Source organism: Lepus europaeus, chromosome 1, assembly GCF_033115175.1.
Source record: "Lepus europaeus isolate LE1 chromosome 1, mLepTim1.pri, whole genome shotgun sequence".
Lineage (NCBI taxonomy): Eukaryota > Metazoa > Chordata > Mammalia > Lagomorpha > Leporidae > Lepus > Lepus europaeus.
Window position 1 is genome coordinate 155,870,387 of NC_084827.1, and position 26,724 is coordinate 155,897,110.

General features: G+C 35.4%; 1 protein-coding gene across 1 annotated transcript in view; it reads right to left on the minus strand.

Moving 5' to 3' along the window:
- ERBB4 (erb-b2 receptor tyrosine kinase 4) overlaps window positions 1–26,724 on the minus strand; it is an 812,545-nt gene that overhangs the window by 314,866 nt on the left and 470,955 nt on the right. Inside the window, exons 11-13 of the mRNA XM_062197030.1 lie at window positions 26,357–26,447; window positions 24,671–24,870; window positions 57–189 (exon numbers count right to left, since the gene is read on the minus strand). Of these exons, the coding sequence (XP_062053014.1) occupies window positions 57–189; window positions 24,671–24,870; window positions 26,357–26,447 (424 nt within the window). The remainder of the gene's footprint in view (window positions 1–56; window positions 190–24,670; window positions 24,871–26,356; window positions 26,448–26,724) is intronic.

A 26,724-nucleotide genomic window follows, 5' to 3' on the forward strand; every position in this document is an offset into this window, starting at 1 on the left:
TTAAAATCTGAACTGATTGGCTCACAAGGTAAATATAACATTGTGAGATGCCTTACCCATCATAGAGGTTACAAGACTCAATGCAGATCCTTCCTCTGCTAAAGCGGCGGCATGACAAGCACTGGTCCGGCCCAGGTCCCCAGCAGCCATCATTTGAACACAGATGGTTGCACACCATTCCTTCAGCAGCTACCAAATACACCAGAATCAGGGGAAAAAAAAAGAGAACATTGTGTCAAAACTTTTAATCTTCCTGAGTGAAGCTATTTCTGAAGGAATTTGTTTGAAAGATATCTGTATCAAAACAACTTTGTTTACCTACCCTGTCACCGTACCCCACTCTACCTCCAACTTTTTTTCCTTATGGCAAGGTTCTAGTCATTTTGTTTGCATAGTAATGCTACATTTTTCATAAGACTAAACAAAAGTTAATTGCTAATATAAAAGTATAAGGAGAAGTGTTAGGTAATAGCTTTCCAAGGTAAGGGCCAAAGCGTATCTTTTCCAAGACAGCAGTTTGCTCCACTAACACATTACATTAGCTTCAATTCAATATGAGAGCTTCCAGTAGAAAAAGAATAAGATAAATATACGTGTGTGTGTGTGTGTGTGTGAAAAGAGTAAAAGGATGAAAAAGAAGAGGGTTGGCAACTGGTACTGTGGCATACCAGGTAAAGCTGCCACCTGCAGTGCTGGCATCCCATGTATGTGCCAGTCTATGTCCCAGCTGCCCCATCTCCAAGCTAGCTCCCTGTTAAAGGCCTGGGAAAATAAGTAGATGATCCAAATACTTTCTTGGGCCCCTGATACCATGTGGGAGAAAAGAATGGGGTTCCTGACTCCTGGGTTCAGCCTGTTCCTGACCTGGTTGTTGTGGTCATTAAAGAAGTGAACCAGTGGATGGAAAACCTTTCTTTCCTCCTGTGTTAATCTCTGTTGCCTCTGCCTTTCAAATATATATATATATATATATATACATATATATATATAAATCTTTAAAAAGAAAAAGAATATTTGGAAGTCAATAAAGGGCAGGGGAGGAGGTACAGAAATAAAGTACAACTGTTTTACAGATTTCTATTTTAGTCTGACTAAGCCTACCTGGATATGGGTCAAGTTGGTACATGGAGGAAAAAGTTTTGAAAACGTTATTCAAAAAGTTATAGTGGTTATTTAGAAAAAAATGTACAGATTAAAATAGTAAGCATGGTCTTTAGTCTTATCTCTGCTTTTTGTTGATGGGAGAAGTAACACAGAATTTGATGTTCATGTTTTAAAATTGGCACTTAAGGTTCATCATATCACCCCATGTTTATACTGCACAACATTTATATGCAAACAGGGCTCCCTGGTATATTATTATTTATATGTCTTAATACAACTGTGGTGAGAGGATACTAGATATCGAAAGAGAAGTTCTATAAAGACTTCAAATGTTATTCCAGCACCTGAAAAGTGATTTCAGGCATCTGAAACACAACTTATAAAATGTTAAGAATTATCAAGATGAAAACATCAAAGTCAGTTTTATTTCCTTGTTAGTTACCAACTGACTCACTGTGGTATGTGAGATTTTCCGGTGAGCGCATCTGTGAGTGGGGTGGGAGACCACTGGGTGTGTTAGTGTAAAATGAGCAGAGGATTCTATTTGTGATGTCTGTAAAAGTTAACTTTTCTCATGTGCTTGGGAGTGAATTGCCTGCATCTGTGATTCTGACTAGTTTTGAACAGGGAAATAGACCTCCACATTCATATTTTCTTTGTCCTTTACCCTGGGGCTGTAAGTAGGCTCCTATGTCAAAATGTGTAAAATGTTTTCTCAAGGCAGACTCAGGCCTTTCAACAAATGCCTATATAACTGAATAATCTCTCCCAGTGTTGTTTAGGAAGAGTGTGTGAAGCAGTTTTATTGAGGTATACATGACATAAAATATACTGCTCAAATGTACAACTTGATACGTTTTGGCATATGCATATAATCACAAGCCACATCCATAATCAAGATAATAAACATATCCATTACCTCCAGAAGATTCCTTAGGAACTTACATAAGCCTACTCTCCCACTCCACTCCCCTTAAACAACCATCGGTCTGTTTTCTATTACTCATTGTCTACTAGTTTGTATTCCCTAGAATTTTACATAACGCAATTGTAGAGTGTTTGCTTTTTAATGGTTTCTTTCATTCAGCATACTTTTTGGAGCTTTATCCCTGTGGCTCTGTGTACTGACTGTTCCTTCATTTTTATTACTGTACATATACCAGTGATGATATTCCACATTTTTAATCCACTCACGTATTTATAGATATGAGATTGTTTCCCATTTTTGGCTATTCTAATTAATCTAACTCGAACATCTGTGAACAAGTCATTGTATACACATACGCTTTCATATCCCTTGGGTAAACAGATAGCAGTGGAATAGCTTGATAGTATGGAAAGTATAGCATTAGCTTTATAATAAATTGTGAATGTGGTTTACAAATTTTCACAATTTTACTTTTCCAGCAGCAATGAACATAACTGGAGAGTTGCATTGCCAACACTTGATATGGTCAGTGGTTTAATTTTAGTGTTCCTCATTGGTATGTGGTGAATCCTGATTATGGCTTTGATTTGTAATTCCCTAATCATTGAAGATGTTGTGAGCATATTCTTGTGTGAATATTATTTTATATTTTAATTTTTAAATTTAAATTTTAATTAGTTTTTAACAGACTCAATGTGCTTTGTAAAAACAATTCTAAAAACACAATGATATTTCCTTCCTCTCTCACTCTCTATCTCCTCCTTCCCCCTCCAAACCATCTCTCCTTCTCCCCCTCCCTTTTTTTTTTAGGTTTTTGAGATAACATATTTTAAATTTACATTACAGTAAAAAGGCTTAATACTACACCAAATAAAAAGCTTAACAAGAAAAAGCAAAAAAGACGTAGTTGAGTGGGAATATAGACAATGGCTATAAAGAATTGGATGGAAAAATGACCATTTCACCCATATTTAGTAAATTTTAAAGTAAATACAGATCATTAAAACTATATTTTCCTTTTGTTGAATACATATGCAGAAGCATAATTTCTGGGTCATTATAGTAGTAGCATTTTAATACGTTATTCCTTTTTAAGAAAAGTAACAAACTGTCCTTTAGAATTCTTGTACCATTTTACATTCTGACCAGCAACATTTAAGTTATTCCATCTCTCTATATCTTCTCCAGAATTTTATTTTCTCATTTCTTAAAAAATAAAAACCATCCATTCTGATAGTTGTAATGATAGGTGATTAATTATAATTTTTGTAAAATAGCTAGTAACCTTGAGCATCTTTTAATGTGCCTGTTTATATTTTTTAAAGATTTATTTATTTATTTGAAAGTTAAGTTACATAGAGAGAGAAGGAGAGGCAGAGAGAGAAAGAGGTCTTCTATCCACTGGTTCACTCCCCAGATGGCTGAAATGGCCAGAGCTGCACTGACCTAAGGCCAGGAGCCAGGAGCTTCTTCCTGGTCTCCCACATGGGTGCCAAGGACTTAGGCCATCCTCTGTTGCTTTCCCAGGCCATAGCAGAGAGCTGGATCGGAAGTGGAGCAGCCGGGACTCAAACTGGTGCCCATATGGGATGCCGGAACTGCAAGCGGCAGCTTTACCCACTACACCACAGAGCCGGCTCTGTCTCTTTATATTTGTATATCTTTTTCAGAGAAATGATTCTGTCCATCTTGATTAGATTGTTACTGAGTGCTTTGATCTCTTTATGTATTTTTCTTTTGACATCTATCATTTATGTACATACATATCTACCTATGTATATCTAATATATGTGATTTTAATCTTATTTCCAATTCTATAGCTTTGACTTTCTTTCTATTGCTAGGAAATTTTTATAGCAAATATTTTTAACTTATATTAAGTCAAATTTAACAGTTTTTTTTCTCTTATGGATAATTCTTCTGTTATGAAATATGTTCCCTTTGCCAAGTCTTATATCCCAAATAATTGCACTTTTTTTTTTTCTAAAACTTCTACAGGTTTGCATTTTACATTTAAGTCCATTATCTATCTTTACAGGTTTGTACAAGGTTTAAGATTGAGATTAGTGTTCACTTTTTGATCTACGGATATCCACTTGTTCCAGGATCATTAATTCTACACTTGATCTTAGCCAAAAGGCCGATTGGCACTGGACCACTAATTCTAAATCTTCCTTTAGGAAATTTCTTTCATACTTTCGTAAGAAATAATTTGGGTTCTCTATTCTGCTTACTTTACTCATCTTTATGTTTAAAACTGTTCATCATGACACAGTCAATACTGTAGCAATGTAATAAATATTGAAATTGGGCACATTAATGCTTCATTTAATGCCTTTTATTTTGCAAACCTGTGTATCAATTTGGGCAGAATGGATAATTTCATGATTTTGAGTCTTCTAATTCATAAACATTGGAAGCTTCTATATACATCTAGATCTTTGCATTCTTTCATCCATATTTTGTAATTTCAGTGATTATAAATTTTGTTACAGTTTTCATTTCTCTGTTCATATGTTAGTTTCTAGTGTTTAGATAAAATCAAATTTTATGTTTTATCTTTTTTCCTATTATGTCTTAAATTCATTTATTTACTTTGTGTATTTTTCTACAATCACGTCATCTGCATATAGAGATGGTTTTATTTCTTAATTTTAAATCTGTATGTCGTGAATTCTTTATTTATTGTCTTATTTTGCCAACTAGCACTTACAATGAATAGTGAGAGAACAGTCTTTCCTTTTTTTCCAGTTTAGTGGGTAAGAATTTCGACTTTCATCATTAAGTATAATGTTAGCTCTAAGACTTTTTATAGATAGTTTTTATCAAGTTGAGAAAGTTCATTGTCTTCCTGTTTTTCTGAGATTGTTGAACAGAAATGTGTATCAGATTGTTCAAAGGCTTTTTTTCTGTACCAATTGATATGGCTATGTGATTTTTCTTGTTCAGATTGTTAATATACTGTATTACATTATTTGATTTTTAAATATTGTGCCGTCTTACAATCTTGAAATAAAACTATTTGGCTATGCCACATAATTTTTTTCATATATTCCTTAGTGCTATTTGCCACTACTTTGTTAAGGATTTTTGCCAGTATACATATGCTTGAGAGAGACAGTTTTCAGTTTCTGTTTTCTTTTGTTCACATGTGATTCCTAATTTCCAAAACCACCATGCAAAGTAGAAATGATCATTTATTTCACAGGCATACAGAATCGCAGTCTCCGCTGCCTTGGTCTGCCAAGGTCTGCCTGGTCTCCTGTTATCTGGGGAAGTGACACCACTTGCCCTGGTAAGGAGGACAAGGTTCCTCACCACAGCCTGGTGACTTTCAGTCTGCACTATCCATTCCATTGCTGCCATGGGTGAAGTTGCAGTCAGTTTTGTTTTTTGTGTATCTGGGGTAGGGAAGTGATTTTCACATGTTTTTATCTTGCTGGTCTGCAGCCTCCTGATCCTTGGGGTAAACAAAACAGTATTTTGTTGGGGATTTTTTGATCTGCACCTACTGGTATTTCTGAGTTGCCAGTTCATCACTTCCATATCTGATATCTGAAGTAAAAAATAAAACTCAGGGACCTTATATCTGGGTTGTTCTTTGGGTCCCAATTTCACAAAATGGACTACCTCTTCACTCCACCTTTCAGAATCTTAAATGTCATGTCCAGAGATTTTAGTCATACTTCAAATGATGAGTTGTAAAATTATGTCTCCTGAATCTTCCCAGAAGCAGAAATCCCACTATAGGTCTTCAATGCAATCTTTACAAATATACTCTTGCTTCATGTATATTTTAAGAATTTGGACTACAATATTTTTATTTCTCTACTTCTTACTTAGGAGCTATTGTCATAATTTTGCCTTTCCACATGCTATTCACCCTGCTGTACATTGTTTTTCTTTTACTTTAAGCATGGAATTATCTTTCAAAGAGGATTAAATAACAATGACAACATTCTATTTATTTATACATGTATCTACCATTTCTCATGTTCTTTTTTCTATGTATTGGTCCGTATTTCCTCTGGTATTATTTTCCTGCCTGAAAGATTTCTTTTAATTCCTCGTTGAAATCTTATTTTTATTTGAGATATAGAAAGACAGGGCACCTCCTCTCCCTACCCCACCGCCTCCTAAAACGTAGCATCCATCCACTGATTTGCTTCTCAAATACTTTCAATGGCTTAGACTGGACCAGGTTGATGCTAGGAATTGGGAAAACAATCCAGGTCTTCCACATGGGTGGCAGAAATCCACTTACTTCAGTCACCCCTCTCCCTCTTAGGGTCTGTGTGAGCAGGAAGCTGGAACCAGGTGCTGAAGCTGGGACTCATGCCCAAGTAATCTGATGTGGACATGTGGACATGTGGCATCTTAAATATGTGGCCAAGTGCCCACCTACCTTTACCATTTCTTGTCATACAATTGCCTATCTGTGCTGCTCTTTCCTCTGGTACTGCCTGTGACCTCTTGCTTCCTTAAGCTCCCTGGACTCCCAGCTCTGCCTCCTCACCTGAATGCCTTGGGTGTTTCTCTGGATTCCTCCTCACTGTATCAACAGTCTAAACTTTTTTTTTTCTCAAGACAGATAGAGAAGGTATAAGGTTCACCACACTTATTTCCTTAGTCTCAGGAGTCACATTCTTTCATCATCTATCACCATTCTATTGCACGCTGTTATTTCCTACATTTTGTTATTTTAATTGTTTCATGAAAGAGGGCAAATCTGACCCTGTTCTATTTCAGACAATGTAGAAATTATATATATATATTTTAACAATCCAAACTGGGATTACTTGCTATTTCTTGTTTATAGACAGAACGTTTTTATATAATATTTCTCTAAAATGCTTCAAAATCTCTGTTAACCATTCTCTAAACTTTACTGAAAATTATAAGTCTTCCTACTTTACTTAATTTTCTCACTTTATAGTGATTATTTAAATAAGATAAACATTTCTACTGTGAAGGAAAAGAGACAGAATATTTTCCTGTGTAGTTAACTATTCATGTTCTTATATATATTGATTATTTTATGTAATTCATGAAGTTTATCTTCATTGCTTAATTATGATTCTCTCTTAAAGACTTATTAAAGTATAACATTATCACTGTAGTTTCTTATAATATGGAGACTCCTCCCCTAAAAAGTTGAATTATCTGGGGAGTGAGCATTTAGCCTAGCACTTAAGACACCCACAACCCATGTCAAAGAATGTGGGTTTGATTGCTGGCTCCAGCTCCTGAGTCGAGCTTCTTGTTACTGAAAATCCTAGGATCCAGTAGTGATGTCACAAGTAACTGGATTCCTGCCAAACATGTTGGACACCTGAATTGTGTTTCAGTTCCCAGTTTTGGCCTTGGCCCAGCTTTGCCACTGTGGGCATTTGAACAGTAAATCAGTGGACAGGAGCCCCTGCCCACACCAATCCCATCTCTCAAATAATAGTTTTTGAAGTTCTGGTTATTTGGAAGGCAGAGTTACAGAGAGGGAGTGTGTGTGTAGGGAGAGAGAGAGAGATCTTTCATCTTCTGGGTCACTCCCTAAATGGTCACAAAGGCCAAGGCTGGCCAGATCAAAGCCAGGAGCTGGGAGCTTCATCCGGGTCTCCCAAGTGGCTGCAGATTCACAAGCACTTGGGCCTCTTTCACTGCTTTTCCATGCGCATTAGCATGGATGTGTGCTGGAAGTGGAGTAGTTGGGACACAAAATAATGCCCCTAAGGGATACTGGGAATTACAGGTGGTGGCCTTACCTGTTATGTCACAGTGCTGGCCCCTCAAATAAATTTTTAAAAGTTGAATTACTTGATGCTATACTTGGAAATAGCTATTCAAAATGAGATTATTCATTACATTAATTGTGAACCAGTCGCAAATGTTATTTCTGATTTATTCATAAAACACTGAAAGAAGTTTCACTGCATCAGTAGAAATGGAATATTATCACAGAGCTTATATCATTGATTCCTTAGATGTATAAATGACTTCCCAGTAACTTATGAAGATGTAAAGAATAAGATAGTTTAATAAAGCTAAGTAGCGGTCAGCATTGTGGCATAGAGGGTAAAGCCACCACCTGTGACGCCAACATCCCATATTGGCACCAGTTCGTGTTCTGGTTGTTCCAATTCTGATCCTGCTCCCTGCTAATGTGCCTAGGAAAGCAGTGGAGATGGTTCAAGTGCTTGGAACCCTGCCACCCATGTGGGAGACCCAGAAGAGGCTTCTGGCTCCTGGCTTCAGATCGGCCTAGCTCCAGCCATTGTGGCCATTTGGGGAGTGAACCAGTAGATGGAAGAGCTTTCTCTCACTGACTCTCCATCTCTCTATGTAATTCTGCCTTTCAAATAAATAAATAAATCTTTTAAAAAGCTAAGTAAGTATAAATGAGTAAACTTAAATTTTAAACAATAGATGAAGAATTAGAAAGTAGCAAAGATTGATGACATGAATAAAGTTATAAAACTTTTAGCTATTAAGGTTGTTTATCAAGTATTTCATGTTCTGAGTTGTGCATGTACACAATTATATAAGACAAACTTTATCATCAGAGAAAATCTTGAAGAAGGAAAGGAAATATCAACAGTTACATTATCAGAACTTTTAAAGACAAGTGGAGTGTATTTAAAATTATCCACCATACAGTCATGAATCTCTGATGATTTATCTGTATCACCTTTGTATACTTCCTGAAAATACAATCCATGCTTCAAATTCTTTATCAAGTTCTGCCTAAGGCCCTCAAATACATTCTCAGTTTCCTTCTTAAAGATGTTGAAAAATCTACCTGCATTCCCTCATCACTGCCTATTTTATGAACTTCCATGAATTTTTGTTCCATTTATTTTATGAACTCACATTATTTTTTACAGGTTTTATATCCTCTTATTCCTTCTCTCTCCTCTCCTCTTCCTGGAAGGTGACAGAACATTACAGGATGTGGAAAGGTGAAATTGCTCTGATTTTTTTTCCTTTTTTTTTTTTGCTTTTTTGTTTAAGTTTTGTTGTTGCTTGGAAAGGAAGCTGTAGCTTCACCCAAGAACCTATCTTCTTTTCTACTACCTACTGCCTTGCTGCATCTTTATTCATATGTTCAATACCAGAGTAGTTTTGGGTCAGAGAAACAGTGCATACTGGAAGGAAGTAATAACAAACTAGGAACCATAATAATTACTTTCTTCTCATTCTTTCCAAACCACCAGATGATGGAACTGAAGGGCTACGGATCATTTTTTCCCAGACTGAAACCAAGGAAAGTATCTGCAGACAGCATAAAACAAAAGGCCAAGGAAGCTACTTCTTTGAAATTCTTAAGAGAACAGAAGTTTTCTATCAGCACCAAGAATTCAACAGCCCTCTGACCTCCTAGAGAGATAGACATGTGTGAGGCAGTAGATGCTCTGTTCAATGGCTTGCAGTTCAAAAGGCCATTATAAATGTTTCTAAAGAAACGTTAGCAATGTAGTTATTAGGAAACCTTTAACTCCCTGTGCTTTTTTCTGGAAACTGTAAAATAGATTTTTCTTTATCTCATCTGAATTGTACCTGTCTGCTAAAAATTTGGAGAGATAATAATGTGCTTAATATTTTGACCTTTATAGATACTGTAGTTTCATTAAAATAGAGGCATGCTTGAAATAATGGATTCTGCAATATTGCTGCATATGTGAATGTAAATGGATTAATTCTAAAATAGTGAAATGGGGTACCTTTTTACAGGCACAAAAGCAGAAAATAGATCTATTTCATTTTAGAACAAAATGATCGATGCTATTCATATTATTTGCCATACATGGAAGCATGAATTTTACTTTGAATGTATTTGGACAGGTACAATAATTGTTTAAGGATTAAAAATATTGCTTAATAATAATATAAGCTTTGTGGTCATAGGTTCAAATCTTTACTCTTTAATAAGCCATGTAGCCTTATCTGCATGTTCCTTGTTTGTAACATTAATAATATTTACCTTTAAAGACCATGATGAAGACTAGATTTCATATTAGTAGAGTACTTTATAAAAAATCCAAATGGTCTAACATACTTATAAGTAAGCATACAAAAATGTAGTCCAAAGAAAAGTGAAAACATGAAGGCATATTCATGTGTTTAAAAGCATTCACTGAGAAACTGCTTCCTTATGATGGACATTGCTAAAAGCTGAAGTTGTTAGAGAAATATGAACTAAAATACATATTCTTTTACCTCATGGAACTTAAAGACAGAGTAGATGAGGTAAGAAAGGTACATAGGAACAGTTAAGATGAAAGGAGTTGAAAGGTAATGGGAGTTGCACTCTAACCAGAAAAAGCTAAGGAGTGAATGAGATTAGCACTTTTAGAGAACAGGCGGGACAAGGGCATCATGGGAAAGCAGCACCCAGTAAGCTAGCAAAGTAAACAGGGTCCAGGTTATAAAAGGCCTCGGTGACCATTTTCAGGATTTTGCATATTGTACAAAAAGTGGTAGAAAACTATTGAAAGGTTTTATGCACAATAGTTAAAAAGCTTGTATTTACAAGTAGTCATTCCAATTGCTTTGATGGAATTGGTATGGAAACAGGAATGAACATTGGGTGGCAAGGGAACAATAGCAGTAACAGAAATAGGCACGTGAACCAGGCAGCTCAATTAGAGTTCTTTCCACAACACCGATTCTGGAAGAGAGAAAGTTTGTGGTTTTAAATTTGTATGCATATTTTTTAAGGATGCTCTTAATATATCCCTGCCAGGACCAATCAACTTTTATTACAAAGAAGAATTTATCTAAGAAGAAAATCCACAACAACAAAACAAACAACCCACTAAAGAGATGGGCCAAAGACCTCAATAGACATTTTTCGAAAGAGGAAATACAAATGGCCAACAGACACATGAAAAAATGTTCAAGATCACTAGCAATCAGAGAAATGCAAATCAAAACCACAATGAGGTTCCATCTCACCCCGGTGAGAATGGCTCACATTCAGAAATCTACCAACAACAGATGCTGGAGAGGATGTGGGGAAAAAGGGACACTAACCCACTGTTGGTGGGAATGCAAACTGGTTAAGCCACTATGGAAGTCTGTCTGGAGATTCCTCAGAAACCTGAACATAACCCTACCATACAACCCAGCCATCCCACTCCTTGGAATTTACCCAAAGGAAATTAATTTGGCTAATAAAAAAGCCATCTGCACGTTAATGTTTATTGCAGCTCAATTCACAATAGCTAAGACCTGGAACCAACCCAAATGCCCATCAACAGTAGACTGGATAAAGAAATTATGGGACATGTACTCCATAGAATACTATACAGCAGTAAGAAACAACGAAACCCAGTCATTTGCAACAAGATGGAGCAATCTGGAAAACATCATGCTGAGTGAACTAAGCCAGACCCAAAGAGAAAAATATCATTTGTTTTCCCTGATCGGTGACAACTGAGCACCAAAGGGGAAACCTGTTAAGTGAAACGGACACTATAAGCAACAATGAACTGATCAGCTCCTGTCCTGACTTTAGATGTACAATGTAATACTTTATCCATTTTAGTATTTGTTGTTATTGTTGTTGTTCTAGTACTATTGGTTGAACTCAGTAATTAACACACAATTATTCTTAGGTGTTTAAATTTTAACTGAAAAGTGATCCCTGTTAAATCTAAGAGTGGAAAAAGAGAGGGAGGAGATGAACAATTTGGAACATGCTCAATCGGTCTGGCCGCAAATGGTGGAGTTAGAAACGTGCCAGGGGATTCCAACACAATCCCATCAAGATGGCATGTACCAATGCCATCGCACTGGTCCAGGTGACCAATTTCAGCTCACAATTGATAGCTCTGACAGGTCTAAGACTCAAAGAGATCACACAAACAAGACAAGTATCTGCTGATACTGACTGATAGAATCAAAAAGGGAGAGAAAGATCCAACATGGGAAGTGGGATACACAGCAGACTCATAGGATGGCAGATGTCCTAAACAACACTCTGGCCTCAGAATCAGCCCTCAGGGCATTCGGATCTGGCTGAAGAGCCCATGGGAGTATAGCAGGCATGGAAAGCCAAGATATCATGGGAAAAAAAAAAAAGACCTAAATGAATGATCTCTGTGAGTGAGATCCCAGTGGAAAGAACGGGGCCATCAAAGAAGGAGGTACCCTTCTCCGAAGGGAGGAGAGAACCTCCACTTTGACTATGACCCTATCGGAATAAGATCAAAGTCAGCGAACTCTAAAGGCTTCCATAGCCCTGGCAACTCATGACTAGAGCCTAGGGAGATTACTGACGCCATGAACAGGAGTGTCAAATTGTTAAGTCAGCAACAGGAGTCACTGTGTACTTACACCCCATGTGGGATCTGTCCCTAATGTGTCGTCTAAAGCCAAGTGATGCTACGACTGGTACTGAAACGGTATTTTTATACTTTGCGTTTCTGTGTGGGCGCAGACTGATGAGGTCTTTGCTAATTAAATACTGAAGTGATCTTCTGTATATAAAGAGAATTGGAAATGAAAAAAAAAATAACCTGGTGTTAAAATGGAAATGGCATAGAAAATTAATTAATTTGAAAAAAAAAATTCTGTAGGATCTCTGTCTTTAATGTGCTGTACATTGCTATTTAATGCTATAATTAGTAATCCAATGGTAGTTTTTTCACTTGATGTTGCTATATGGGCAAAAAGTTGAAATCTTTACCTAATATATACTAAACTGATCTTCTGTATACAAAGAGAATTGAAAATGAATCTTTACATGAATGGAAGGGGAAAGGGGAGGGTGGCGGGCGGGAGGGAAGTTATGGGAGGGGGGAAGCCATTGTAACCCATAAGCTATACTTTGGAAATCTATATTCATTAAATAAAAGTTTAATAATAAAAAAAAAAAAATGCAAAAAAAAAAAAAAAAAAAAAAAGTAGAAATGGCGAAAAATATGAAAGCTTTGGGTATCAGAGCTCTAACACCGTTATCCTGGTATATAATTTAAATATGTTTAAATTACCACAAAAAGTAGAAAAAAAAATGACAATCACAGGATGATCAAGCATGTTGGTTTCCATTTCTAATGGGTCCGTATTTTCAATGTAAATTCACCATATTGACTTTGGATGGAGTATGTTTGTCTTGCACACACTAGATCAAGCATTCATCTTGAATTATAGAACCATACTCTCTTTCAGATAAAAAACCAAAATGTTAGATGGTAGGAAACAAATGATTCAAACAAATGGTATTTTCTTCCTTGTTAGAAATAGCTTAGCTTGAGCCGGCGCCGCGGCTCAACAGGCTAATCCTCCACCTTGTGGCGCCGGCACACCGGGTTCTAGTCCTGGTCAGGGTGCCGGATTCTGTCCTGGTTGCCCCTCTTCCAGGCCAGCTCTCTGCTGTGGCCAGGGAGTGCAGTGGAGGATGGCCCAAGTGCTTGGGCCCTGCACCCCATGGGAGACCAGAAGAAGCACCTGGCTTCTGCCATTGGATTAGCGCAGTGCGCTGGCCGCAGCACGCTGGCCGCGGCGGCCATTGAAGGGTGAACCAACGGCAAAAGGAAGACCTTTCTCTCTGTCTTTCTCTCTCTCACTGTCCACTCTGCGTGTTAAAAAAAGAAAGAAATACTTACATCCCATGTGGGATCTGTCCCTAATGTGTTGTCTAATGTGCAGTGATGCTATAACTAGTACTGAAACAGTATTTTTACACTTTGTGTTTCTGCATGGGTACAAACTGATGAGATCTTTACTAATTATATACTGAATCGATCTTCTGTATATAAAGATAATTGGAAATGAAAAAAGGAAAAACCTGGTGTTAAATTGGAAATGGCATAGAAAATTAATTAATTAAAATATATATATATATTATGTAAGATCTCTGTCTTTAATGTACTGTACACTCTTATTTAATGCTATAACTAGTACTCCAACAGTATTTTTTTTTCACTTTGTGTTACTATATGGGGGCAAACTGTTGAAATCGTTACCTAATATATACTAAACTGATCTTCTGTATATAAAGGGAATTGAAAATGAATCATGATGTGATTGGAAGGGGAGAGGGAGCGGGAAAGGGGAGGGTTGTGGGTGGGAGGGAAGTTTTGGGAGGGGGAAGCCATTGTAACCCATAAGCTGTACTTTGGAAATTTATATTCATTAAATAAAAGTTTAATTAAAAAAAAAAGAAATACAAAACCAAATAAAAAGATAAAGAGATAAGGGAGTTAAGGGAGTGAGAAAATGACTCTGACCTACAACTTTGCCAAAGAGAGTCATTACAAATGTACTAAGACCTATAGGATATTAGGACTATAGTGTTTTGCATATGAGAGAATGTTAAAATGTTTATGGAAATATGTCTTAAAATGTATATTACAAAAATTATGCATGAATTTAAATTTTTTACACCAAAATAAACAGAGTTTAATTTAAAAAAAAAAAAAAAAAAAAAAAAAAAAAAAAAAAAAAAAGAAAACAAAATCAAGCAATTAGAGGATTGAGCCTTGGTGATGTGGTTTATTCCCCTGGATCCAACTACACCTGAACAAATAGCGTTTGTACTTCTCGTTTCTGACAACTGATATGCTCTTGTCTTGCCAAAAGCAATTTGAGTTGGATTTCTGTCACCAAAAGAACACTGAAGTATATTTTTATTGCTGCTGTAAAAAATTTCCACACATTTATAGTTGCTTCAAAATATGTTCGGTCTCTCTATAGTTCTGGAAATTGGAAGTCCAAAATATGTGATAAAAAACTAAAATCAGAGTATCATCATGGATGACTCTGCAGGATCCATTTAAGAACATGCCCCTGGCCTCCACAAGCTTGTAGAGACTGTTCTGGAATAACCACTTATAGCCACACCACTCCAACCTCTGTGTTCTTGGTCACTTCACCTTTTATTTATTGTATTCAAAGTCCCCCTTTCTTCATCTTGTGAGGACACATGTGATTACATTGTGGCCTACCAACTTAACCCAGGGTAATCATGGCATCTTAAGATCCACAAGATCTTTTGTGTCTCTTTTTCCATATAAGGTAATATTTACAAGTTCTTAGGACTAGGATGTGGAAGAAGTGTATTATTCAGCCTACTGCAAGGTCTAAATTCTGTTGCAATAAGCTCTATGGATAGGGAAGTTTATATATATGAAAGCAAGAATGGCATTGTATATATTTACATGACATTATGTACCCATAAAATATTAGAATGAATCAAAACCCTAAAGTTAGGGAAGTAGGAGTGGAACAGTAAGTGCAGAGATATAGTCATCCACAGCATTAAATAGATGTTACCCAATGCTTGTTCATCTTAAGGAGCCAGGTTGATCTCTCTCACCTGCATCAGACCTGGGCAAGAAATTCTCACAAGAGGAGGTGAGAAGTAGCAATGAAAAACAGACAAAAATTTGAAAATACTTGAATAAGCAAATTCCAAGAATAGTGAAAACATTACATTTCTCAGAATAAACATTAACTATAATAAAGTAAAATAAATCCATGGTATTTTATTAAAATGTTAAAGAAAATAAAATTTAACAGCACAATATATATTGTATAGTAATTACCCAATTAATGTGTAAACTATCATTAAATATTCCTTTCATTTTATTAAGTGTGCTGCTGTTAGTAAATGCAAAACAAGAAGCCACCTGCTATTATAGGATGCCTTTAAAGTTTACTCTTCAGCCCTGTCTCCCAAAGCTGTTATTAAATGTATGTATTATTAAATGTATTAAATTCAACTGTGAATTTTCCTGCCATAAATTCTTTGTGAGGGAACAAATACTCACTGGAAGAAATTAATGGCCAGGACCACATGTTTTCACATATATTTCAGACAATAGAATGATAGGGAGAATAAAAGGGGATGGGACAGAGTAGAATTTCCCAGAGTTCTCAACAGATTTCTGTCTCAGAATAATCTGGTCTATATTAAGAATGCAGAATCCCGGTCTCACATCACACTGTATGTGTTCATTTCATAGTGCTGGTAGAACAAAGTGCTATAAACCTGGTGGCTTTAAAACAACAGAAATTTATGTTCCCACAGCTCTTCAGGCCTCAATTGAGGTGTTGGCAGGCTAGTTCTTTCTCAAGGTCTCAGACTAGGAATCAGATCCATGGCTCTCACCTAGCTATGGCTGGTTGCCAGCAATCCATGGTGTTCCTTAGCTTGTAGCTGCTTAACATCAATCTCCATGTCTGTCATCACATGGTCTGTCTTCCCTCTGAGTGTGGTTCTCATTTCTGTCTCAGTGTCCATTCTATTTTATAGGTCACAAATCATTGTATTAAGGAGCCACCCTAATCTAGTATAACTTCTTAATTTACATTTTAATTATGTCTCCATATATCCTCTTTCCAATAAGGTCACATTCAAAAGTTCCAGGGCCTGGGCCTTTATCATTTGTTTCTGAGGGACACAATACAACTGAATACTGTCTGAGCAACATCTGGAAAGTGAAGCTCAGATTTTTGTATTTTTCAAATTTAATAAATTAATTTGGGATGCAGAAGAACAGAGGGAGTGAGAAATGAGAGTGAGAAAAAGAGAGAATGAGAGAAAGAGGGAGAGTGAGCAAGTGAGTGGGTGAGCTTATCTCCTGGTTCACTTCCTAAATGCCCAAAAGCAACAAGATTGTGTCTTGCTGAAACTGGAATCCAGGAACTCAATTTAGTTCTTCCATGTGTCCCAGGAATCTAAATATTGGAGCCATCACCAGTGTGCCCCTTAACAAGAAGCTGGGATCAAGAATGGAGCCAGTACTGAAAACCAAACAATCCAATAAAGGATGAGTCCAAATGTCTTTCTGTTATGTACTTTAAATAATTAAAAGTTTTAACCTTAAAATTTAACTCCACTGATCTATACACAAGTCAGGTTAAGATATTGCCATGTGTGCTAACAATGCCAGCCTTCAGTCATCCTTCACTTTGTTGTGGAAACTCTCTTTCTGCCTTTAGCGTTTCTAGCCTAGATAATACAGCAGATAATATTTTCCTGAAACTCATTGGGAACAGTAACCATTTACTTCCCCTTGGATAGGAACATAGACAACATTTTGTAGTATTATTAGAAACTAGACATTGTGCTGTCTCTAACACAATAAGGAAACTTTATTTAGATTTTGTTTAGTATGTTGAATTATTAGTTCAGTGTAATTAACATTTTTTATCTTCTGATTACCTACAATATTACTGACTTCACTATAACCTGAGTTACATAATTTCAGGTTCATACTAACTGTGGTTTACTAAATAGTGAGAAAGACTTCATTAATTTTCCAGTGAAGATCCAAAGGACGATTCTTTTAACGTGGTAGGGAGCATTTTGTTTGTACATGCAGGATTATCTAAGATAATACAGGCTGGGCTAGAGGTGCACAAATGAAAGGCAGAATATGAGGCTAAAAGGAAGAGGGAAAAATCTCATATTTGCTATACTTTCTTCAAACCAATTAAACCTTAATTTTTAAACAAAGTTCACTTTTATAATACATAACATATTAGAAATGATGTTGATGGTATCACTTGCACTGTTTATTTTATAGAATATCAAAATTTCTTATAATATTACAGAAGTAAAATGTTTAATATCTTATTTTTGTTACAGGAACCAGAGAAAAGCATAAAAAAGAAACATTAAGACTCATTGCTTCATTCTTCATTGGTGTCCCCTACTCATCAACTCTTTGGATTAAATTCTAGAAACACAGTGACTTACTGCAACGTTGGATCATGATGCCATGCAGAGGGTTCAGTAATTAGCTATTTTTAAATTTTCTTTTATTTGACAGGTAGAGTTATAGACAGTGAGAGAGAGACAAAGAGAAAGGTCTTCCTTCCGTTGGTTCACCCCCCAAATGGCTGCTACAGCTGGCGCTGTGGTGATCTGAAGCCAGGAGCCAGGTGCTTCCTCCTGGTCTCCCATGCTGGTGCAAGGGCTCAAGCACTTGGGCCATCCTCCACTGCCCTCCTGGGCCATAGCAGAGAGCTGAACTGGAAGAGAAGCAACTGGGACTAGAACCCGGCGCCCATATGGGATGCCAGCGACGCAGGTGGAGGATTAACCAAGTGAGCCACGGCGCTGGCCCCTAGTAATTAGCTATTAACTACACTTTTGCAGTGTCCTTTTTCTAGATTCATTTTCAATGAGACAGATTATTCTGCTAGCAAACCTCAGGAATATAAAAGTGTACTTAAGTACAATGAGCCCTCTGAATTCTGCATCATGGGTTCAAAATCCGCATATTCAATCATATATATATAAATGTATATTTGTGTGTTTGTATATATGTATATGTGTACATATATATTTATATTAGATGTGATAATGTACTTTTTATCATTATTCCATAAATAATATAACAAACTATTTATATAATATTTACATTGCGCAATATATTGTAAGCGATCCAAACATGATTTATAAGCATATGAGAGGAAGCTCACAGGTTATATGCAAATATCCTGTATCCATTTAGTAGAGACCTGAACATCCTCTGATTTTGATATGTACAGGAGTTTTGGAACCAATTTCCTTGAATACCCAATGCTTATTGTATTCCTTTTATGTTTTTATGCACAATTTATATGTTTTCCATGATCAAATACTTGTCTATTGAAAGATTAATGTAAAAATTCATACTTTATGCATTTTTAAACTACTACGTCTGTTACAAATCAGAAAACCTATTTTTAAAATACCTTAATTAGAAGAGAAAATTAAAAAAATAACATTTTAAGGGATTCTCAAGAACAGACTTTACTCAATAAGATCTCAGGAGATCCCTTTTAAATTCTTCAAGTCCAGCTTTCTTTTAATAACTATTCAATTTCTTCCCTGTTAACAACCGGTTGGTATGCTTCTTGCAAATTTCTAATTTACCAGTTTAATAAAATAGATATTTCTTCTGCTCCTAAAAGAAAGAACTCTGTATTTCCCTTTCCATTTATTGCTTCCCAATAAAGGATTTTCACTAAGGAAATGTTAAATATTATATCTTTTATACCATATATTGTGTGCATAGGTGAGTTCATACTATATCATCAGTTTTTATTTGGAAAATAAATAATTGCTTGATAATACTACTAATAATAGCAAACACATAAGCCATGCATTCAATGAGATAAATATGTTATTAGTTCCATCTTACAAGTGATAAAACTGAGGTATGGAGATGTTAATGGTTTTTATCAAAGGTTAGATATTAGCTTTGCTAGAATTAAAACTCATCATCATGGTACAGTGTGTTAAGCTGCTCTTGGGATGCCTGTATCCCATATAGGAATACCAGTTCCAGTCCCGGCTATTCTACTTCTAATCTAGCTCCCTGCTAAGATATCTGGGATGAAACAGATAATGGACCAATTTCTTGGGCCCATCGCATCCATAGGGGAGGCTCTGATGAAGTTCCTGGCTTCTGGCTTCTAGCTTTTGCCTGGCTCAGTCCTGGCTCTCATGACCATGTGGGAGTGAACCATCAGATGAAAGTTATCTCTCTCTCTCTTCTTCTTCTCTCCTTCTCACTTTGTCTCTTTGTCTTACAAAATGAACAGACATAAAAATACATTTAAAAATCCTGGCTATTGACCCTGAGTTTTGCCATGGTTGAAAGTTGTTTGTCCTTATCATTGTAACAATATTGAAAGGCAGTGGGACTTTGAGGAAAGTAATTGGGACATAACTGCCCCATGAAGATATTAATGCTGATCTCTTGGAGGGTGTAGCAAATTAGTTACTGCAAGAGTAAGTTTTTATAAAAGAGCGACCTGCCTCCTGACTTCTGTGTCTTGCTTCCTCTCTTGCCATGTGAACGCCCTCTCAGGCACTCTTACATGAGATACCATCTGTCAGACTGTGATGAAGCCAGAAGGCCCTTACCAGAAGCTAAACAGATGGGGCAGCCTCATGTTGGACATTTAGTGCCACAAATTGTGAGCTAAATAAACATGTTTATTTTATAAAGTATGCAGTCTCAGGTATTTTGTTATCACAACACAGAATTGAAATATGACAAATGGACTCTTAAATAATATGTTATATAGGGAAATTACAACATATATAAGGAACAAAATATGAATTTCATTTTTGAAGAACTTTTTCAAATCCACATGGAAAAAACAATTTCCAAATTGAACTGATATAATCAATCAAATGGTTTATAAAAGTAGAGTAACTAATTAATCATCCTAGAAAAACAAAGTAAATGTCAAATACGTGTAAATTTAGAAGATGTTTTTGCCTTCAGATAACTGAAATTTAGAATATTAGATAATATCTGGTGTTATAAAGTCTTACAAAATATTCCTGATCAAACAGTTCTTGGGACAAGAATAAACTGATCCAGTACTATTTTTGAAAGATGATATGTGAAAGAAAACATTTATGTAGGTTCACTTACACATGAATTCCACTTCTAGGTTTGTAGACTCAGGAAATAAATGCAGGGTATGTGAAGTTTTTATGAACTAGAACACATATTAGAGTAGTAATAATAATATGAAAAATGTAAGTAATTTAAATTACCATCAATATGGTTGACATTCAATCAATACCTTTAATACAGCTCTTAAAAGGACAAAAAGAGCTTAAAAAGCAGACTCAGGGAATTTCACAATATACTAAACAGATGGCATAGATGGCTGAACAGTATAAAAATATATATGGTATAATTCCATTTATATATGAAAATGTATATATTATTTTCTTCAGTTATCAATATACAAGAGTACTCCAAAGAGTTAATGGAAAATGGAGATAAAACATAATTTAAATTTTGAAACATGTATGTAAGGATTCTTATAAAAGTTAATGAAAAATGCATACTATGAAAAACTGCATGGGTTTCAAAATTTTTTACCAAAATAAACATATCTTTTAATTTAATTTTCTGTGACCTTTTTGAAGTAACCAAGTATCACACATATATTTATGAAAAAATCTTTTCTTCTTTATATATTTTGATATATAACAATAAAAAATGTACTTCAATAATTGGAAAAATAAACATTTCAATTTTGAAAAATCAATAATGAATTTAATTTCTATTTTATACTGCATTTAACTTTATATGCCCAAATAATTTAAAACATGAGATGTATAGGCTCAAATGTAACTAGGATTCTCAGGGGCTGGGATAATATTTATATCTACATTGTTCATACATCAGTGTTAAATATTTATGCTTAATTATTTTAAGAGATTCTAAATACCTTTCTTCCACCAGCATCGTCATTTTGTTAGTGCCGTAAACACATAGATGAAAAAGGCAGAAAATATAACTTTTCATGTCCTGAAATTTCTCACAATCTCAATCTCTTCAAACCACAAAATCTGCTTTGAAATATTTGACTTAAAAGAGTAAGATTGCTCAAATCTCTGTCACCCATTAAGGATGACGTGAAGTTTTTCTTTTATTGTCATTACTGCTTTAAATCATGTAGAACTCCAAATATCACTCTCTTAAATGAAGAGTTGCCATTTCTTTAAGTTAACAAATCAACTCCCAGATTTAAATCATAGAGTATTTTGTGATGCATTGCATGTGCACATGCATACTCACATGCACACCTCATGAACAAGTATGCTTGAGTTGTAGCAAATATTTGTGTACATTCCTTTGTATCCTGTCTCTGTATGGTATGCAAAGAGAGGATATCTAAAAATGCGATGTTAGCAGTACATTTAAAATGAATCAAATTTTGGGGCCAGCGCTGTGGCACAGTGGGTTAACGCCCTGGCCTGAAGCGCCGACACCTATATGGGCGCCGGTTTGAGACTGCTGCTCTACTTCCGATCTAGCTCTTTGCTATGGCCTGGGAAAGCAGTAGAAGATGGCCCAAGTGCTTGGGCCCCTGCACCCATGTGGGAAACCCAGAAGAAGCTCCTGGCTCCTGGCTTCGGATTGGCACAGTTCTGGCCATTGGGGCCATCTGGTGAGTGAACAATCAGATGGAAGACCTCTCTCTCTCTGCCTCTCCTCTCTGTGTAACTCTGACTTTCAAATAAATAAACAAATCTTTAAAAAAAAATGAAGCAAATATTAAGCTTTCCTGTTTAAAGATAGTACTATGCATGATAAGGATGTGTTAATCATAAGTGAGGAATCATTGTAGGATCACTGTAAACATCAGTGGCAGCATTTCTGAGGTCAGGTTTGCAGCATAATTACATTTCTGAAAGTTCAGGCATTTGTGATTTTTATGGGTTGAATGTGCTATGAGACTGAAGTCCAAATTTTGATAAATGGATTTCATGCAAAGTATATTTATTCTAAGATGTTAAAAATGAGGAATGATATGCTCGATTTTATACTATAGCATCACAAAACTGTATTTCTTCTAACTGCTTCATTTCATTCCCTAACTGCAAAATAAACTCCATGCATGCAGAACAAGAAAATAAGTTTATGGTCTGAAAAGGAGCTCAATTCAGTCCAAGAGGCATAAGGTTAATGCAGAGTTAAGAACACTTTGGGTTTTCAGTTTATTATTATTATAATTTTTTTACTCTCTTGGTAATGTGAAGAGTTTAGTGATATTAAAATATGTAATTTATTGAAATATACTTTTTCCCCATCTTGATTTTTTATATTTGATTTCTTTCTGTATTTTTTTGTCCCAGTTGCTTTTTTGTAAAGTATCAAAAAGATAAAAGAAATATGGATGTTTACGGGATCTATTAACTGATTGTGTCAAGGAGGAATATTTTTCTATGATTCTTTTATGTTTTCCTTAGATATTTAAAAATCTTCAGTTAACTTCTTATCTTTGAAAGGCAGTGGTACAGTGTGTTATTTTGTTTGTTACTTTGTTTTTGAAGGAAGTAGATGGAAAAGAGTACATCCCTGACTTAGGAGAACATTTATAATCGGCATTGAAAAGGATTCTGTTTCCCTGCAGTGAATCACATACGTTTCCAGGACATCTACATACACATAACAGATATATGGGCGAAGCATACTTTGTCTTAGGGATCAGCAATGTATAAAACTAAAGAAGCAACTCAGGCCAAATAAAAAGATGATTCTCATTCCATATGAACATGCGTACTTTGACACATTAAATTAGTGTTTATATTTCTTGGAACAGAAGAATATGTGAGAACTGTAGTTGGCTCAAAGCAGGAAATTCTTATTACAACAGAACTTTCTCTGGAAAATATTTTATGGTTCAAAACCTCCTATAATGTAAGTGATTTCCTCACAAATTAAAAGTCACATTTTATGAAAATTGATAGCCTGTGCTGCTGTGAATTCCTTTCTGGAGGAAGGTAGGTTATTAGTAAATAAATTAATTCACTGCCTACTACAGTAAACTTAACTTATGTTGTCCTCTTATGAGTTTGCAATTTTTTAAAAGACCCTCTACTATTTATTTACACATTCTCTCTCGTCTGTCACTTTCTCTCTTTCTCCTCTCACATTTGTGTGTACCTTTAGGATTGCTGTTCTGATAATGAGACCAAAGGTTTCCTTCGGAAATCTGTCTTCTAAAAGCAACTGACTCATCATACCTACAAGGAAGATAAGCATTTACAAACAGATTATCTGCATTTGGAGACTTTTTTATTTGGCAATTATCATAAATAAAGCAGACAGTTATATGAGTAGTGGTAGCACTTATAGGATAAAGAAAAAGTAAATAGTACTCAGTAGAAAAACATGGAAGAATTAAGTATTAACCATTGGAGTTTCAATGTTTAATAGTAATGGAATAATCGTGTTTCTATAAAAATGTTATTTGCTCCAGTGTGGAAAAGAAGTGAAGAAGTAGAACAAGAAGTAGAAAAACTGATGAAGAAATGGAGAGTAATATGCCTGTAAAAATGTATTCACAAAACAATCTTCTTAAACAAGAAAAGCTTTTGAGTACTATTTGAACAATATTTTTCACATATTTCTAAAAAATGCAGCTGCATTTTTCCTACCACATCCAAATGGCAAAACTAGATTATCCTATGTTCTAAATTCATTGAAACCAAACAGCAGAGAATTCAATAAGGTGAGTTCCATAAACTGATTGAATTTGAGGAAATACCTGGATGATTATTAAACATTCATGTGCTCAGGTTCCATCTAGGCCTATTGTGTCTAATTCTGCTAAAGGACAGTTCCCAGGGTTAGGCAAGATGTTTTCAAACATGAAAATTTTTATAAAGGCACCTTTTCTGATTATTTTATAGGATGCTAGTATTTATATCTGCCTTCCTTTTTAAAGGATGTGTTAAGGGACTGGCATTGTGGTGTCCCAAGTAAAGCCCTCCACCTGTTGATGCCAGCATCACATATTGGTGATGCTTCGAATCCCAATTGTTGCACTTCCGATCCAGGGAGCTCCCCACTAATGCACCTGGGAAAGCAGAGGAAGATGTCCCAGGTTCTTATGCACCCACATGAGAGACCTGAAGGAAGCTCTTAGCTCTTGGCTTCAGTCTGGCAGTTGTAGCCATTTGATGAGTGAACCAGCAGGTGCAGGATCTCTTTGTCTCTCCCTCTCTGTAACTCTGCCTTTCAAATAAGTAAAATAAATCTTCAAAAACAAAAAGGTAACAAGGCAGTAATTCTGACTTCTATATTTTTAATTGTTTGGTCTAGTGAAGAATGGGAGAAAAGTTTTTACATTTCTAAATCTTAAGTGCTTGGGTGATGTACTTACTACAATTTTCAGCTTTCCTATTGTCCCGGATCACTATTCGTTGGTTGATGGTGCTGAAGAGCGTTGTCCAGTTAATGGTATGATAGTAACACAGGTTGCTGTTGTCAGTGATATAGATGTTTCCTGCACTGATTTCCTTTAGAGACTGGAACTGCAGAGAGGTGATGCCTTGTTGCTTGAGGATAAGCAAGGAGAGGCCACTAAGAGGGAGACCAGGGGTGGGAGTTAGGAGTGGAACAATAATGAAACAATAATGAAATGCATTCCTGAAGTGAAACAAGGATGTCTCAACTTACACCAAACAATGTCACTAGAGAGTAAAAGGAGATGGAATCAATATATCTGAGCTCAGAATGGTTCTTCTTTACATATTCTATACAGTCAGTTTAAAAGTAAGTTTAGGAGACATTAAAAATTAATTACTGAGCTGGCTTGGAGATGTGGGAAAAAGTTCTCTAAGAATTAAATAATCACTTTGCATAAACCAGTTATAATTTCAAAGAAATTGTTTTTAATTCAATGTAGTCCATACTTTTGTAATTATTTTTCTTGTCCATTCTCTAAAGAATTAATATACTTCCAACATCCCCATATTTCAATCAGTTAACTAAAATGACTTTACATCTTGGAGATCAAAGATTTCCCTTTTCATTTACAATTTTAAATGAGTATTTAGAATTGTTTTCCAAGTTGGAATGTGCATGCATGTACGCTCAGTGACAAAGGCAGAGACAGAATTTGTTCTCACAAAATTTTTCCCTACCCATCTTGAGCAAGAGTTAAAATGCCAAAACAATGTTTTTCATGATTTATAACATTTTATTCAATAAATAGTAAAATATGTTTGCATATAACACTTAAATACACATTATTTCTCGACTGTCCTTTTTCACAAAGATCCTTTTCCCTTTAGATTTTGAAAATCTTTTATAGATATTCTTGCCATATATTTTAATATAACATTCAATGTACTTTCTATAACATTATTATGAAATATTCAATGACAGTATTGATTTTAGATACCTTTCAGATTTAAGTAGACAAATTAGATAAAAATCTTATTATATAAATTGACTTCTAATCTTTCAGGAATAAGACCTTCATAAAGATAACATATGAAATAAACCTAAAATAAAAGGAATGCCTTCATAAAAAAAACCCTGTGTATTTTCATCATGTGAATTTAAAATATGACAATAGGATTTTAGAAAGTGTTTTTATAAGCTCTAATTTTTGTCCATTTATTAACCAGTGCTGCATGAACAACTGTGGATAAGTGTCTGAAACATCAGCCCTGGGAAGTGTGGTTAAACTACAGCCCCAGAAGGGAAAACAGAGGCTCCTGGTACAAGATTATACCATATACACCTAAACTATTAGCAAGTCACTCAGTTATATCATTTAGTTATGATAACATACGAGCAAAAAGAAAGTTCAGTTTTATAGTTCACATAATGCATTCTATACTTGCAAAACACTATTATTATGTTAAATGATAGGTAGTTGAAAGAAAGAAAAAAACTATGCATTACACATCATCACAAGAGGTATCTTCATTGATTTATCTTTGTAACTAACAATAGAAACATGATATTCTCAGAATCTGTAAATCAGTAAGATTTAAGATTTTGACTTATTGTACTCAGGTAATATAGGAAATTTGCAGCTTTTAACATATATACTTACCTATAGAGTACTCTTCCACCAATGGTGACCAAGTTGGAAAAAACACTGAAGTCAGTCATGTTTGGGGGCCAAGATTGTATGTTCAAGAAACCTACAAGTGATTAGGACAGTAAGACTATATCAGAATATCATTGTCAATATTAGTAATAGTAGTGATTATCCTTGAAATATGATGAAAATGTATTGAATGTGGGCGGTTAAGAAAAGAGCAATGAACATATTTACCTTTGAAGCATCCCATCACATTTTATTTTTTCAAGATTAAGTGTCAGGGTTTTGGGGCCATAATATTCAATAAATAATTAATATAAAAATAATGAGCATGGGGCCACTATTGGAGCATAGCAGATTAAGTTACTGCCCGAGAT